The sequence below is a fragment of the Harmonia axyridis genome, chromosome 1, assembly GCF_914767665.1.
Source record: "Harmonia axyridis chromosome 1, icHarAxyr1.1, whole genome shotgun sequence".
NCBI lineage: Eukaryota > Metazoa > Arthropoda > Insecta > Coleoptera > Coccinellidae > Harmonia > Harmonia axyridis.
The window spans coordinates 50,904,913-50,923,901 of record NC_059501.1 but is presented as its reverse complement, the minus strand read 5'-3'; the positions used below and the strand labels follow the sequence as shown (position 1 = coordinate 50,923,901).

Here is an 18,989-nt window from a genome sequence, read left to right as displayed (position 1 = left end):
TGACTACTTTCGCAACATGGGGTCGAGCATTGTCATGCAGTAAAATCAATTCATCTTCTCTCTCGTTGTATTGCGGCGGTTTGTTTTTCAATGCTCGGTACAAACGCATTAATTGCGTTCGATAACGATCGCCTGTGATTCTTTCAGTCATAATACACTACGCCGAGCTGGTCCCACCAAATACTGAGCATGACCTTAGAACCGTGAATATTCGGTTTGGCCGTCGATGTGGAAGCATGGTCGGGATATCCTCATGATTTTATGCGCTTGGGATTATCGTAATGAACCCATTTTTCGTCTCAAGTCTCAATCCGATGCAGAAAACCCTTCCGTCTTTGTCTTGCAAGCAGCTGTTCACAAGTAAATAAACGCCGTTCAAACACCTCGCGGCTTCAACTCGTACCGCACCCAATTTCCTTGTTTCTGAGACATTCCTATGACTTTCAGGCATTTTGAAATGGCTTTTAGTGTCACTCCTATTGATCCTACAATTATTGTTGCGTTTGACATGAGTCTTGATAAATTATTGCCTCCAATTCTGCATCTTCAAAAAACTTCTCTCTTCCACCGCGATGCTGGTCTTCGACATCAAAATCACCATTCTTGAAGCGTTGAAACCACTCTTCTATTTATTTATTTATTTAATCCAACGGAACAAGCCATTTTACAGATGTACCAGAAAATAACTAAACCTAGACATAAACAATATCGTTGGTACGTTCTTCCACCAATATCGTTCTCACTATATATATTTGAAAGCATTCGATGAACCTCAGCCGCGGATTTCTTCATATTTTAGTAGAAAATTGAAACCTCCCGCAAATGACGAGAATTTGGCTCGTAAGCTAACATAGTTAATCGTGAATAACTTTATGATGCAGACACAAATCGACTAACATGTCAATGGCGTTATGTTCACAAATACCTAAACTTATTGTATGACATCTAAGATATATTTATTTCTACTACCACTTACCGTTACAGCCATCAATTGCAAAACGGCGGACGCAAAGTTGTACGCCTTATATAAATATTCATATGAATATCTAAATATAAATATTTTTGCAAGGTAAGGCTTGATATCGGTATAATTTGGGATTTTGTCACATAGAAATACTCGAAGCCCATAACGGCGAACCCCCTCAAAATTTAAGGCTAGGACCGCCCTTGATTTGTCGTCATGGAAAGTTATTTGCATCAAATATTTTCATGTGAGCAAGGGCCAAACGGTTTGTTCTAGGAAAAAAATCATATAGAATTCCACCCTAGTATCAGCATAGTATACCGAGTGAATCGTCTGAAATCAGCTAACGATACAAGGTAAAAATCTTTTATTTTCAAGACGGATACCCAGTGAAGGATCTATCGGCATAGTGACGGGGTCCAAGGGGCGGAGCCCCTTCGGCGAGCAGAGCGAGTTTTTTCCTTATACAATCAAATACTATCAGACCCAATAATTTCAATTTTGACAGTGTCAGTTCAGTGCAGTCAATTGTAATCTCAATTTCTATGGTTGAGCCATATGGTTCGCCCTTTTTAGGCTCAATTTGAACGAATTGTAGCCAGTTAGATTTAAGTCACTGTAGCTCTCCTCTTATACAGTGACTTCATAAAACACAGTGGCGACAATACGTTCAAATTGAGCCTAAACGTTTTAGTGAAATACAAAAATTGCCAAACGCCAATTTTATTGAAATCGAATAGTCGCTTTCAATTAGTTATGAAAATACAAATAGGTTCTGAAATGTACCTTAAAAACTGCAATATTCTATATGCATTATGTTAATAATTGATTTCTCAGAATAAACTATTATTATTATAGCATTTTCAAACCATTCAGGGCGTTCTTTGAAAAAATCGACAAAATCTCCTTTGATAAAAAAAATCTGATGAGGTGATTTTTAGTTCTCAAATACGATTGCATATGCAACTGAAATGATGCCTGAAAGGAATATCAGAGGCTCCTCCAAAGAAAATCAGATAAGTTAGGCAAAACAGAGCGGCGAATTTTTTTGCCAGGACGCCAAAATTTCTGACGGTGGGCCTGCTCTGGGGTTGCATAAATTGACTTTTGAAATCATTATTTTTCATTCGGCCTTTTCAACAGATTAACATATCTTGAGAAAATAATTAGTATAGTACATAGCAAGAATTGTAAGGAGCATATTACGCACGACTGGAAAAAACATTCTAGACATCATACCACTTGCTCATGGGCAAATAAAATGCTTGCGAACATACTTCAAAGACAAAGCAAGTACGTCAGAGGTATACCAAACATTGTGTGAAGCAAACGAATCAACATCTTTACAACTGCACAAGGAGCAAGTTTCATACAACCACCAGACAATCAAAGACAAACTTCAAAGATGGAGAGAGAAGCCCCTAGATGGATGACATTTCAACGAGGTGAACCACTATCATGTCGATATTGAAACGTCAAACTATTGGCTCACATCAGGTGCGATGTACCCATAAACGGAAGGTTTTCTTTTAGACATCCAAGATCAAGTGATCTCAACGAGAAATCATTGCAAGCATATCATAAAGGATGGAACTAATACTGACGATAGATACCGTTTCCAACGAATGAGACAATCCAGCATATTCCAGGTAGATGTCGAATGTTCGCAGGAAATGAATACTCTACCAAGAATTGGCAACCACATTAGAACTAATTCATTCGTAAAAAGTGCCATACTACAAGTACCAACCAGAGACTATCCTAGAAAACAAACGCTATAAACTGTAATGGGATCGTACTGTTTTAACTCATAAAACATTTCCTTACAACAGGCCAGATAATACCAAACAATACCAACATGCGTCAAAAAGAGGCCCATAAAATTTCAGAATACAGGGAAGTCAAGTTTCCAATAAAGGATCATTGGGGAATGATATCAACTAGAACTATTCCAATTCTCATCTTAACCACTGGAATAGTATCCAAAAATTTCAAAATTTCATAAAGCAACTAGAACTGAGTGAGTATATATGTAATATAATGCAAAAAGCTGTTGTTTTAGGTACTACAAGGACGGTGAAGAAATTTCAAGGAGGCGACAGACAGGTCCAAGAATCGGCGGAATCCTTAGAAAGAGGACCAAAAGCTCGACGAGGACCAGGGGTAGGATTCTGTAACTTTCGTTATCATAGCAAACGAAAGCGATAACGTTACGAAGCGAAGCTAAGCGGAGCGAATGCGGTATTCTGTAAGCGTCTTTTTCTTTATCGTTTCGTTATCTTTACGCTTTTAGTTTCGTTGTCGGAGCTTACCGACTTCACACGAAGGAACATTGGCAACGTTGCAAATAAGTAGATATTTCAGCTACTGTAGGATTCTGCAGGTTTTGACATATGAGGTACCTGAGATAATCTCTAATAAGAGCAATGAGATAAGAGTTCCTTTTATGGACTCTAGCTGTAATGTCCTTTGAATAATCCACAGTATTTAACTTGAGTATTGTCAGAAATTATATTTTGATTTATGACTCTCATTGGAAGTTACTTAACAAAGGGTTTCATACCATTTTAAACTGTTTAGTTTATCATTAAGAATGAATTAGCTAATTGAATACAGCACCTGAATGCAAATATTGAGTATTACAAAGTCTTATTTGAGCACTGGAAGAAATTCGAAATGGAACCTCGTTCAATGGATTATAATTTAAAACCTTCATTCTTATTCCAGTTACAAAACCTACCCATACTACAAAATAAGTTCGGGGAGTCAACTAATAGTGTGTATAGGTATAAAGAAATATTCATCATGTTTTCAATGATTCTGATCATCGACGAGGAAATCTCAAGAAGAGTTCGTCTAACTCTTACAAGAGAGGAGAATAGATTTCTTCGAGATAGAAATGATCCATTTAACTTAACGGATGAGAGATTCATATACGTTTTCCGTTTGTCGAAACATTTAGTTCACGTTCTATTCGATGAATTGAAACCATTTATGGATAATTATTGGAGGAACACGAGAACGCCATTTGAACAGCGAATATTGATAACTCTGATAACTTGATATCACTCAATTAATGTGCAGTTGATTTGCAATTCTAATATATATTGTGAAGCAAAACATTCAAAATTATAACCTCGAAATCGAAATCATCCAAGTGTCATAATATGACGCTTAAGACTTGGTCACGTGGTAAAAGTAAACCAATCAAAAACGTCGTCGGACTTTTCGTAATGACAACGAACCCTAAAATGTTTCGTTATCGTCATGAGGTCGTTCTTTGCTTCGGCAAACACGACTATTGCCGAATCCCTTTACAGAATACCGAACCGAGCAAAACTGTCGTTTCGTCACGTTTTCGCTTCGCTTTGCCGTTACAGAATCCCACCACAGAGGGACTACAAAGACCGGACACGGCCGAGCTCTATCCTTCTGATATTTTGGATATTCGGGATTGAGTGAATGTCCTCTTAGGCCCAGTTTCACCAAATGCTTTAATCTTGACTTGGCTCTTAAGTGGGGCCTTAGATCACGATTAATGTAATGTAGCGTTTCACCACACTCCAAAGCGCCATTTAATCGACCAATCGCGATTTAGCACTAATCGGCGGCACTAATTTTTGGAGGATTATAACCTTTCAAGTTGAGATTAATAATTATTTATCAGTATGGAACTCTTGTCTATGTAATTATTTTTCCGGAAATTTCTAATTTTTGGGTCAATTTTATCAAAATATGGCTATATACTATATGTATAGGCTCAATATTTCCCATTTAAAATACACGTAAACTTTGTTTTTGTGTTTTATGAAATTTATTGCAAAGAATGATTTATTGATATGTTTGATTGAAATATTATTTATGAAGCAGTTCAACTTGTTAATAAAAATAGATAAGTTAATAAAATTACTTATAAAGTTTTTTTCCAGAATGTGTGGTTTTGTGAAATGGGATAATTTCTTTTTAACTTCTGCAAGTTTTCGACATTTCGAAGCACATCACTCGACATTTTCGGCAAAAATTAACTTTGTTTTTTGTTTACAAGATGACAAATGATTTGAAATGTTATGAGTTATGAATGAATGACACCTGACACCTAGCGCCAATGGTGGTCATCACTGCTAATACGATACAGAACACTATATAACCCTTCGTTCACAACGTTGCCAAATTGTTAGACTATTTAATCGCGATTTGGTTAATCGCGATCATCTTCGGACGGGTTGATGCATGGTGAAACAGAAAACACTGTTAAGCCTGCTTTAGTAACAAGCGGAGTTTAATCAATCTGGGATCAAGTGCTGTTTGGTGAAACTGGGCCTTAGCGGGGAGAGAGAAAGCTTACTGCGAGGGAAGTTTTCTCTCATACGCGCAGAGGATACAATCGGGGAAAATAATAATAGGTCTTTATTTGAAAATAATGATCACTGTTCTTTCTTTTTCTGTAGTTTAAGATTAATTCCCATTCTTTCACTTTCATTCTAACAACACATATTTCATGTTAGATTCAAATAAAACACATATTGCTTTTCAGCGTTTTTATTATTATTTTCCTAAATTATATATACAAGAATATTTACAAGGAGAAATATACAGGATAGATAAATTTAAATTTTTTATTTACAAATTAGTACCTGATCTCTGGGATCGCACCTAATGTTTTTATATAAATTATAATGTATGAACAATATTGGGTGGTTAGTATAATTTTTTCCTAGAGGTATGTTGGGTCAAATAAAACACATATTCGCCTCAGGTGGGATACATTATTTCAGGATTTCTTACGTTAGAGTAATGTGATGTATCAATTTATGTCGTATTCTAATATATTCTACTGACTGACTGGATCGACTGGTACCTGAGTTTAAGTGTATTCACAAGTGACAAAGTGCAGAGTGTTAAAAGTGTTAAAAGACTTCAACAACATAGAGGAGTTATCCTCGACCTTAAAAATCGCCTGCAGCGGTTTAAGGACATGGATGTTGTAAAAAATTTCCAAGAATCAATGGCTTCCACATCCACGTGGAGTGAAGAAATGGACTGTGAAACGTTCATTTCTCCCAAAAAAACATCCAAGGCGCCAATCGTCAAGACTTACCCACCTAAAATTTCAAATTCTTTCGGAGTACTCGAGACCGAAAAAAATACCCACTCGAAAACCTCGAGCCCAACACCTACAATAACGAGCCCAACTAATGGACAAAAAAGATGCCTTCCCGTGATAATCACACAAAAAATAGGATCGTATACCCAGTTCCATCAAAAATTAAAAACTATTATTAAAAGCAGATATCTGATAAAATATACCAAAGAGGATATAAAAATCACTACAATGGAAATGAGTGATTATAAAGCTCTGATATCTGCTCTCAAAAAGGAAAATATACAGTATTTCTCTCATGTTAGATTATTTTGGATTTAAAGTATTATTTTAGAAAGAACGGTAGTAATGTGGAGATGCGCTGCCTCGACGCCATCTCTTGAGCATGCAAAGAGTCACTACAATACCATCAGTAATGGTAGTAGTTATATTTCTAAGTAGTACCTCTTGATGATGCATCAGCATCTCTTCTTCGACCTCTTTACAGCACTTTTCAATTTCTCAATTTGCGTTTTGGATTCCTATATCTGTGAAATTTTGTCACAAATTCCACTATTTCGAAATATAGCACTACAGTTAATAGAGGCTTATTACCTATTGATGAAATCACAGAATTAGTTGGAAATGGTTTTATTCAACGAAAAAATTCTAAGCTGACCAAATGACTGCACATAAAAAGTCAATAAGACAAGATGTGACAGTTGAAAAAAAATTAAACATTGATATCTTCCCTATTGAACTAATCTGAATAAAATTTTCCTCTCCAACATTTTCACTTTTTTATTATGAATGTTTTTTAAGTAACGTAATTCCTTTGAAAAGTGAAAAGTTGGAGTTGTTTGGAGCAACATATGTTAAAAATAGTGTTTATCTTATAAAGAAATATTCTGTATTTATAGTGAATTGTGTTGTCTACTATTGTGTTTTGTACGCAGGACCACCTGGTTAGAATACAGTCCAATTTACATCAACATCAGCCATCAAAGCACAATTATAAATAATATGGTTTATTCTGTGAGCTACAGGGTATAAACGTATAATCACAGAGGCGTGAGCCTGTACGTGACTTCTAAATAAACAAAATATAATACAATAACCGGTATTCAAATAACTCCACAAATCAAAATCAAATTCCAATAAAATATTTCAACAAAAGATATAAAAATTAACAAAAACTTAAGATCATCCTCAGTAATGATCACTGATGAGTGCAAATTTTATACATATAATTAATTATATTAATGGAATAAATTCATCAAAACCCACTACAGATCTCACAATTCGTAGAATATGTTTTTTATTGGAAATAACTTCTAAACTCAATAATAGAAAATAACCAGATGAGTATGGGGAATCATTCAATTTCATCTCAGTTTTCGTCAAGAAGTGATGTTATATCTGGTTTTCTATGTTTAATGCAACGTAGGTCTTCAAATTTAACTTTCTTGTAATTAGCAAATATCAGTTCTCTCAATTCCAAGCTATGAGCATAGTCTCTTGTTTCACACACAACCTTCACCTGAAACAAAACATTGTGTTCAATAAACTGTAAAACATTCAATTAATATTATTCAGATCACTTCATCCTTAGAAGCACCATTTACGAGAAAATGGCGAAAAATTTAAATTATGGAGTTTTTTTCAAATGGTAATTGATGAAAAAACTAGACATATTGGCTATTTCTATCCAGAAAAAAATTTCAACTCTGGATTATACAGATTGACAATAATTGATAATTAACCACAAATAATAGCCAACAACTCACTTATTTAAAATGACACACCCAGTATCTCTATATTTTATTGAATGTTGAAATTAATTTCGAAACTATTTTTATTAGGATTTCCTACACCTAAGCCTTACAGTTTTTCAGCAATTTCCGAAAAAAATAATGTGGGAATGGGGGGGACCCACATAGGAATCCTTCACATGAAACATGACTAGGACTCCGCGACTACAGATCTGGGGGCCCCGATATTTGGAGGCACCAAGAATAGGGGCACACACTTAGGCCTCCTTCACATGAAACATGACTAGGACTCCGCGACTACAGATCTGGGGGCCCCGATATTAGGAGGCACCAAGAATAGGGGCACACACATAGGCCTCCTTCACATGAAACATGACTAGGACTCCGCGACTACAGATCTGGGGGCCCCGATATTAGGAGGCACCAAGAATAGGGGCACACACATAGGCCTCCTTCACATGAAACAGGACCAGGACTCCGCGACTACAGATCTGGGGGCCCCGATATTAGGAGCCACCAAGAATAGGGGCACACACATAGGCCTCCTTCACATTAAACATGACTAGGACTCCGCGACTACAGATCTGGGGGCCCCGATATTAGGAGGCACCAAGAATAGGGACACACACACATAGGCCTCCTTCACATGAAACATGACTAGGACTTCGCGACTACAGATCTGGGGGCCCTGATATTCGGAGGCCCAAAAATAGGGGCATACACATAGGCCTCGTCCACATGAAACATGACTACAGGACTGCGCGACAACATATCTGTGGGCCCGATAATACGAATAGGGCTCCGAAATGTTGGGGCACAAGAAATGGTGCCCAAGAATACCATCACCTCGTTCACATGAAACATGACCAGGAATCCGCGATTACCGATCTGGGTGCGCCAAAATGGTAGTCAATATGGGGGTACACACAGGGCTCCAATATCAGAGGGCATAGGAAACGGGGCCCAAGAATACCACCCACAAATATGACTAAGACTCCGCATGAGGGCCAAGATGGGGGTACACATAGCTACCGGAACTCTAAACTTTACCCCCAGGCCTATTGACACACCCTGCACGGCTCGAGGATGAAAATTGAAGTCAAAAAGGGAGGATGAACTCTCATACATTAACTACTAACGTGAAAAATTTTGTGAAACGTGATTTTTTTTCGCTGTAGATATATAAAAAGTATGTTTTTCGATTTATGAAAAAATTTTTCCTCAGAAATTTTTTGAAAATTGAGATGATTCAGAAAATAAAATTCAATTTGACAACCGAGAGAAAAAACCTCGAAAGTTGCAGGTTTTCCGCAATTTTGATTTTTTTCAGAGTTCTTCATCTTTTCTATATTGAATATTGCATATACCTCAAGTCCCTCGTTTTCTAAGCAGTTCGTCCCACAGGCAGCAGTATGGGACGAGAATTATCCTGCATTAGGGCGAAATTTTGCACCAACTGCACCAGTAAATAAAGGCGCAAAGGGTTGAAGAATATCATCCATATATTGCTGACCTGTCAGAAAACCATTTGGTAAACGAGGTCGGTTCTGCCGTCTATTATTTTTCCGGTCCATACCATTACGGTACCGCCTCTATATGCGTGAACTTCCATTTTCTAAACGTTCCACATTCCCGGATGAAATTTGTGATTTTAAATTAATCAATGAAATTTCTGTAGGTAGAATATAATAATTATGATTGTTATTCTCAAAAATTAGATATTCAAATAACTTTGCACAGGTATCTTGTTTATTATGAATGCCGGCTTTCATTTATATTTATATCTACAGTTGAAATCAAATGTTATTGAAGTTAACGTGGAATCCCAATATCGAATAAAATTTAATATTTGTGCATAAACCAACTATTCATAGAAGAATAAAAAATCAAATTGTGTTGGCAATGTATCGTGGGGACAAATAAACTACCCAATGATCTAAAAAATTTAAAGGCAGAACCTATTAAATGAGAGAACTAAATTGATACATTGAATAAAAACCCAACTTAAATCAGCCTGATTTAAAGAAAAAAATTTTAATTATCATTTTATACATTAATATAACAATATAGGTGTATATGCAAAAATGTTTAGCATGTAAGCAGAGCACTGGTCAATAAATGTGCGAGTTGCGTTAGCCACATAGGGAACGAAGTTGTCTCGCTAGTCTCCGTTCCCTAATGGATTAGAGCAACTGGTTGCGCTAGCCACATAGGAAACGGAAAAATGCTTCCCGGATCGCCTCCAAACTCAGTGAATCATCTGCATTCCAATTTTATTGATTTTCGCACCAGTCTGCTCTGGCACCGCGAATGCCTTTAGAAAAAGGTGGACATCTAATTTTTTAGTCGTGAAGACCATTTCTTTGAGTAACTCGTCCAATGATTATGTTATGTGCTCGCTGCAATTCTATAATTCAATTCAGGTGTAATTGTACGTTGTCTTCTAACACATACAGAAAATTATATATGTAATTATCTCTGTGACTTGTTTTTGTTTATTTCAATGAGAACGAATAAACATATATATCTATCTATCTATTTATCTATCTACCTAGCAATGAAAATCTTTCCTGACTTGTCATTGTACAGCGTCTACGTCCTAGGTGTTGTTCAGCCGGACTCGCAGTTTCCCTGAAACGCCTCCATAAATGACTTATGGCAGTTTGGGAGACACCCATCCACTCAGATGCTTCGACTTGGCGCTTAAAAAAGGCCTACTGCTCGATTCGTCTCGTCTTAAGACAAATGTCGTCGTTCCATAGTAAAACACAATATTTTCAATGTAACCAGACTGAATTGAATTGAAATACTGAAAACTTATAGGATTTACTTTTTCCATCTATCGTGTTTGCCAAGTTTTTTCATTGTATTTTCTTACAACTGCTATGAAAAGTAGCGTATTTTTCATAGCTTACTCAATTTCAAAACTATGTATTGCGGCACTTTGCCCACACCTAGCTTGCAAGACCAATGAAATTGGGCTTTTGAGTCGTTTCTATGGAAACGCAATAAATTAGCACATACTGTCAACGAAGGCCATTTTGATTTGAATCAAGTCCATTACTTGAATTGAATTATTGAAATTTGTGCAGTTGAAGGAAAAGTATAGTGTGCAACATGTGGAGAAAGTCCTTTTCTCGCTCGTGGTTTGCGACACTCGCCTTACAGGCTCGTGCCACAAACTTCCACACTCGCGAGAAAAGTTGGACTTTCCCCACTTATTGCACAATATACTATTTCAGATGTTTTCCAAACGAAAAGCATATTTAAACGAAGCAAATGAACTGTTAAAAGAACAGTTCAAACGATACAAAAGTTGATTTTGGGGCTTGCATGATTTTTACAAACATTCCTATGACTTTTCCGTTGTGTATATTTCAATACTTACTTCAACACTGAAAACATCGGAAGTTACCCAAGCTCTCTCATGTATTACATCTTTTATTGATACTCCTATGTTTCCAATAAGTTTACACAATTCAGAAATTCCTCCAGGTCTGTCACTGACTGTAGCTTTGAATTTCACTAACCGACCATCAGCAGCAAGACCCCTCTCCAAACATCGTCCTAAAATTGTTGTATCAATATTGCCTCCACTGAGTATCAAGACAACTCGTTTTCCCTTAAATTCGTCTAGTTGGCCAGCTAGTATTGCTGCAAGTCCACAAGCTCCCGCTCCTTCCACAATGCATTTTTCCATCTCAACCAATCTCAGGATCGCAACAGCTATCCATTCTTCCTGAACTGTCACCATTTTATCAACATTGTCTTTGGCTAATGCCCAAGCATTATAACCAACCATAGGAACAGCCAAACCATCTGCCAAGGTACCTTCGATTTTTGTTTCAATTGGTTGACCACACTCCAGTGCCTTGGAAAAACTTGCACATCGATCGGATTCCACACCCTATTCAAAATGAGTTTTTCTTAATTTTCATTCCGAAAAATATAATTCAAACATTACAATTATTTTTATTTTAGAACTTAGGGCTTTTATCGCCACTATAACACCGGCTAATAGTCCTCCACCTCCAGTAGGAACTACTATAGCGTCTATCTGGTCTACTTGTTCTAGAATCTCCAAAGCTATGGTTCCTTGGCCAGCTATTATATGAGGATGATCGTATCTGCAAATGAATTCTTCAATCAGACAAATTCAATAGCGACTTTTATAAGTGATATAGGTATGAAGTTTTATCTTCGTATATAAAAGGTGATTCACCGGGATGGCCTATTAGACGTTCATGGAAAACTATTTATAATTTTGAGCTTAAAATTTGCATATTGGGGTTTAGAACAATGATCTTTTAGATCTCTACAACTTCCGGTTATACCGGAAACAGACTACTACTTCCTCATTTCAAATGGCACACCCGCAGTATATTATTGCAACACTAGATAACTTTTTTGACGACAATTTCGGGAATATGTCATACCTTGGGTAAAAAAACTCAACGGTTCATGAATTCATGAAATTCTTATGAAAAAAATAGTAGCGATGAGGACCCACATTTTCTTGAATATTTCGGTAGAAAAAGAAAAAGCGTTTTCAGAAAACATTTTTTTTCTTTTCCGATTCTACAAATACGTAGTATTAAGACTGTTTGCGGTTTGGACCAAAAATGAACAGGGTGTTCATAAGAAGATCATGAACTTGGACAACTCAAATTCATCAAAACTCAAGATTTTCAAGTTAGAACCTATATTTTTTTTATTTCGATCGATTCTACGTACAAAAATAGTGGGGGTTTCTCAAGCAAATCCTATACCTAAAATGAATAATTCAAGAGTTATGGAGGAGGAACTTTAAAGTAGGTAAAACCGCAATTCTTCACTGTGTGGAGTTGTCTGTGACTAGGAAACTAAAATTCAATGTTTGGATAACTAAATTTCACATTTCATGAATTATAATTAGTTTGTCGTTGGAACTGTTGAGAAATCCATTAACCAATACAATTTTCAAATACGAATCATTACAATTTTTTTAATGTCAAATGTAGTTATCCAAACATCGAATTTTAGTATCTTTCTGTGTTTTCCGGAAGTCACAAGCCACTCCACATAGGTTAAGAGCACGTTCACATGACAAACGGTCTACGCGCGGTTGAATGAGCGGTTGATAATTGGATACCGTTCACATGGAACGCGGTTGCCAAGCGGTGACCGCTCGTTTCAGTAACGGCCCGTATTCAGTTTGAATTCTACATTTCGGTTTGAATCTGGATTCAGTATCAGATTTAGGTGAAAATTAAACTTTTTTAAGTTTTGATAGGTAATTATAGATCGAATAGTTTCTATTATTCATCAATTAAAACTGATCCTACTTAAATCATCTTCGAATTTGCCGATGACATCGTCCTAATAAGTAGCAACATGCAGGAATTGAGCGAGATGTTAAAACAACTTATTGATGCTCTGAAAAAAGTCGGTTTGAAAATTAATGTTTCGAAGACCAAACTTATCAATAACATCACAGAACACATAAACATTGACGGCACACAACTTGAAAATGTAGAAGAATATATATATTTAAGACACTCAATAAGAATCGGCAAAGAAAATCAAACAGCAGAGATAAAAAGAAGAATCAGGCTAACTTGGATGGCTTCTGGAAAGATGAAATATATATTCAGGAATAACGACATCCCAATAAACCTTAAAAGGAAAGTTTTCGATGCCTGCATATTACCGGTAGCGACATATGGCCTGGAAACTATGGCAATAACTAAAAAGACCGCAAACCAGCTGAGGGTGATGCAGAGAGCGATGGAAAGGACTATGCTCAATGTCAGTCTTAGAGACAGAAAAAGGAATGAAGAAATCCGACGAAGAACTAGAGTCGTAGATATTATAGCGCGTATTGCAGAATTGAAGTGGCAGTGGGCAGGACACGTGGCTCGACAGGACAAATCGAGATGGACATATAAAGTAACACACTGGCGACCAAGAACAACGAAACGCAGTGTAGGTAGACCACAGAGAAGATGGCTTGATTATATAAAGCAATATGCGGGAAATAGATGGTTTCAGATAGCTCAGGACAGGAAAGCATGGAGGAACATGAAAGAGGCCTACATCCATGAGTGGATAAGGGAAGTCTGACGAAGAAGAAGAAAAAAATTGAAGAACTGGCTTTTTACTGAGCCGTATTTTAAAAACAATTGAAAACATGTATTTCATTAACAAAACATTCACATGGTGCTCGTTGCCAAGCGCTGAATGCGCGTTGCCGTGACCGCCCGTATTCAGTTTGAATTCTACAATTGTCAAAGATGGAAGTAGAAACAGTTTTAACGGTGATTTTATACCGACGGCAGCAACGACGAGACAGAAGACGTAGATATTGGGTCCACCCAATTTTTTCATACAGGCTGACTGAAAGCCAGTACCTACTATTTATGCGAAAAAATAAATGTTTTCTCCTATCATATCAGAATATCAAAATAAATATAACACAAGTACAATATCATTATTTTCCAAAATGTAAATTAAATTCAACACAAACAGCAGCTAGAATACAGTTGTTCAAAGTTTTTCAATAGACTGCCTAATGAAATCAAAGAAATAAATAATTATAAACCATTTAAGAATATAATATTTAAGTTATTGTTGAGAAATTATAATTAGAACCATATACCTAGTATAGTAGATTTCTGCTGTTAAGTGGTAGGTGAATGTTATTTTGATACTATTTCTCTTCATTTGTATTTGTTCTACGTGTATCTCATGATTTCTAAATAAAGAGCTATTATCATTTTTATGTGGTCACATAATACATTTTTTTTCTTCATTAGCATCTCCTTCACAGGATATGATGACGAGTTCTTCCCAAGCCCGTCTCCTTGAGTTTTTATCCGAATAAACACTACTTGTTATGTCGCATATTACAGTAAAATTCTCAATTTCATCTATGAATAATTTAGGAGCGTCCGGTTCCATTTTGAAATATTTCTGACCGAACGGATCGAAGGAAAATACATAAATACGTCTCTGGCATCTATCAGCGCGTGCCCGCGCGGTCATCTGAACGGTTACATTAGAAACCTATGATCTCAAACCGCGCGCCGACGCGCGGTTACTACGGGCAAGCTCTAGAACCGCGCTCTACGCGCGGTCCATAAAACCGCGCGGAGGCATGTGTACGCTTCGAAGAAAATTCATGTACTTGTAAACGCACGGTTTCAAACCGCGCGGAAACCGCTCGTCATGTGAACGGGCTCTAAATTGCGGTTTCTCCTCTTTAAAGTTCTTCTTCTATAACTCTTAAAAGTATTCATTTTAGGTAAAGGGTTTGCTTTGGTGAGGCCCGGTATTTTTGTACATAGAATCGACTGAAATAATAAAAAATATAGGTTTTAATTTGAAAGTCTTGAGTTTTGGTGAATTTGATTTGTCCAAGTTCATACATTTTTGGTCCAAACCGCAAACAGTCTTATAATACTACGTATTTGCAGAATCGAAAATGAAAAAGGTTTTTTCCAGAGATATTAAAAAAAAATGTAATGTTCGTCGCCACCATTTTTTTCATAAGAATCCCATTAACTCATGAGCCATTGAGTTTTTACCCAATGTATGACATATTGCGGAAATTGCCGTCAAAAAAGCTATCTAATGATGCAACAATATACTGGGTGTGCCGTTTGAAATAAGGAAGTAGCAGTCTGTTTCCGGTATAACCGGAAGTTGTAGAGATCTGAAAATATTTTAGGGAGAAAGATCATTGTCTCAAACCCCAATGTGCAAATTTTCAGCTCAAAATTATGATTAGTTTTCCATAAACGTCTAATAGGCCATCTCGATGAACCACCCTGTATAAGTGGAAAGCTAGTCCATGAACTCAAATACCTGTATTGATTTGTTTAATTAGTTATGATCAATGATTAAGTTGAAATTTTGAATAAGAACAATTTTATATTATTACTGTACAGGGTGTCCCAAATTCGATGTTCACTGAAAGCATCTCGAGAACCAGAAGACTTAGAGAAAGAATGTTCAGAGTTCCCAGAGCTCTTTTTTCGATCGCAGCTTATTGTCCTCATATTTATCGACAAGCATCCCGTTATCAGTTTTTGAAAAATGATATCCGTTTCAAATATATCAATATATAGTTTTTCAGAAACCACCTGTAACTTGAGAACGAATCAAGATATACTAACTGACAAAGAAACTGCAACACCCAGAAAGAGCTGTTCAAATTTATTTTTTTTTGGCAAACAAAGAAAGTAGAGCAAGGAGTAAATGATTGAAATTTTGAGAAAAAAACGAAGGGTTTACAATTTTTTCAATAAATTTGTTAATAATGTGTTTGTCCACCGCTATTATCTATACACCCAACAACCAATAATGCGATAAGATGGTCTATTTCTTCGTGAGGGATACTATCCCAAGCTTCATGTCGCAGAGCCGCCAAACTGCGTGGGGGCTGGGGTAAATTTCTAAGCCTTCTACCCATGATGTCCCAAACATGCTCGATGGGCGAAGGATCGGGGGATCTGGGCGGCCATGGCAAATGATTCACATTGGTCCCTTTGAAAAAGTCGGGCATTATCTTGTTGAAATATTGGATTCTCGAGCCGGTTTAGGTAAAGGAGAACATGTGTGCAAACAAAAGTTTGTTTACCTATCAATTGCATTGTAACCATAGATCAACGAAGTATTGTAATTGCTAACATAGTTTATATCCTGTAATTTCAATAACTTATACAACATCGAAAATGCCTTCGTTCTGTTCAATTGTGAAATGGTCTATGCGAGCTGAAAGGTACAAGGTATCATTCTTCAGATTTCTGCAGTTTTAAAAAATCGAGGAGATTATTTGATGGAATTATCTAGTTAAACATTCACCAAGTGTGAGCGTATACGGGTCAATGTTATTTATTATTTCAATTTTTTCAAACATCCAGCAAGGATATTTCCCGATAACGTTGCAAAAAATTTCATACGCGACAGCGACATTTAAATGAGAAGTCTCTTTCTGTTATCACTAGACCCTATAAAATATGGATATGAATACTTTTCTCGCAAACTATAGCACACGAGGCAGAAAACATGGCTGACCTGTCAAAGTCAGGTGTTCTGGAATGGTCTATCTACAGGGTGAGTCTTTGACTTGTACATATATTTTAACCGAAGATTCTTGAGGTCAAAAGAAACACTTTTTTCATTTACCATTTTTTCCGATTCGGCCCTGTTAAAAAGATATAGCCATTTTAAATTTTCATAATGAGCTAATTCACCCCTGGTAACCGGAACACTGAAGTTTTCGCAAGTATAAGATATACAATTTGAACCTTGGAAATAAGCTACTAGATTGGAAAAAACATCATAAACTCACTTTTAACATTCCATTTGTTGAACAAAGTAGTATTCATAATACAATTATCCCAATTTCATCGACGATAAAGATTAAATATTTTTCTCTTCATTTTCTGTTTCATTTTCGATAATCATAACGAATTGAGCTCGCTACCACCCATATTAGCTTAGCTCTGATAGTCATACTTCATATCCATTCATTTATTATATCGCATTTATAATATATCGTTGTTTATTTCATTTCGTACAATTAACCTCACATTCTCAAATAAATCTGTATAAGTTCTAAGTTCTAACACAGACTAGTTGTCTGTGGTTTTAAGTTTGAACCTTAAATTTCGAGTGTTGCAAATTTAAACACAGTAGTTCGAATGATCTATGTTCTAACCTAAAATATTCATTCACACTATTTACAGATTACACTGTTGTTGTTATTATGATATTTGATATTATGATTATTATGTTAACTTGCAATGAAAATCATCGAAGATTTGAAGAATCCCAACAGAATATTGAAGTTCCATACATATTTTCGAGAAATTTAAAAACAATTACCAAAATAATTGTGTGGATACAAAATAAATAAGTATGCATTCTGATAGAAAGTAATTCCTTTATGAAATGAAGCATTTGATTTGTTCCAACTATCTCATAAAAATAATGATCTGCATCAATATTTTTGAAGCCACCAGTGTGAAAATATGGAAATGAAGTTTTATGGCTCTGTAATCAATGGAAAATCTTAGACTCCACTTGTAATCAAATTTGTTCTATAATATGTACCTACATTATTGCCAACTCTACTACTTGATGCATCTTGATTTTGCCATTGAAAATAAATGAGAAGTATTCAATATAAATATCCACAGTTGAATATCCTGTTTCTTTCAACTCACCTATTTGTTTTCATATTCAAACAATTATGGCACTCTTGGAAGTATGTCAATCATATGCTCTAGGATGAATTTATGGAATATCAAAAGAATAAAAGTATTTAATCTCAATCACATGAAAATTTGTCTAGTATGTACTTAGTGGTATGTTTCGATGACCCTCGAAGAATACAGTATTGTTCGATAGCAGCAGTCTTTAGTGGGATATTGACTGGTGTCATTATAATGGGACTATTTTGTGAAATCTGGAGTTTTCAAAATAGAATGTTGATTTTAATGAAGTATCTTCTTATTATAAGAGCTGTGTCAAAGCTCAGTAATTTGTAATCAAATAGAAGAGTTCTTCTTCTTCTTTATCTCAATGCTATAGCTTCCTCGTTAGCAGCCCCCAAACTAAGGATACTTAGCACCATGGAACAGCCCGCAGGCTATGCTTCCAATCTCTTTGTGGACGGAGAATTGTCAATCCGGTTCCCAGGGCTGTAGGAGTCTAGAACTAATCTATACCGGACTGAGACTTTGAATACGGATTATTGTAAACGTTTAGATTGTTCAACTTGACAAATAGGCTGACTTGTAGCTTAACCCCGTGGAGAACACAGGATGAAACACAAACACTAGGAAAAATCTGAAAGGATAAAGGATATTATAATGCTGAACTGTTAACGTACTATATGACTCCAAAATCTACAAGCTATACATGCAAATTCGAGCATCTAAGAAATTCCAATAATAAGCTCGTTATCTCTTCTCTATGGGAGAAGATAGCCTCATAGATGTTAATGGGCAAACTAAGACCAAGTGAGGATAACCCCTCATATAATATTTCCACGTTGTATCTGTTTCCATCGCAGGAAAGAAACAGGTGCATCATGTTTCCCACCTCCCCACAGCTGCATAAAGGGGAATCAACCACACCAATTCTGGCCAAATGATCTGGGATTGAGCAGTGACCCGATCTCAAG

General features: G+C 36.2%; 1 protein-coding gene and 1 long non-coding RNA gene across 2 annotated transcripts in view; both read right to left on the bottom strand.

Moving 5' to 3' along the window:
- Nucleotides 1–7,056: 7,056 nt before the first annotated feature.
- The window catches only part of LOC123682496 (L-threonine ammonia-lyase), a 31,889-nt gene continuing 19,956 nt past the window's right edge, over nucleotides 7,057–18,989 (bottom strand). The window contains exons 4-6 of the mRNA XM_045621138.1: nucleotides 11,781–11,943; nucleotides 11,205–11,723; nucleotides 7,057–7,584 (exon numbers count right to left, since the gene is read on the bottom strand). Of these exons, the coding sequence (XP_045477094.1) occupies nucleotides 7,435–7,584; nucleotides 11,205–11,723; nucleotides 11,781–11,943 (832 nt within the window). The 3' untranslated portion in view covers nucleotides 7,057–7,434. The remainder of the gene's footprint in view (nucleotides 7,585–11,204; nucleotides 11,724–11,780; nucleotides 11,944–18,989) is intronic.
- On the bottom strand, nucleotides 8,067–10,783 carry LOC123682502. Its single transcript, XR_006747825.1, has 2 exons — nucleotides 8,701–10,783; nucleotides 8,067–8,662 (listed from the first exon to the last, which is right to left on the bottom strand). It is a non-coding gene; the product is annotated as an uncharacterized LOC123682502 (long non-coding RNA).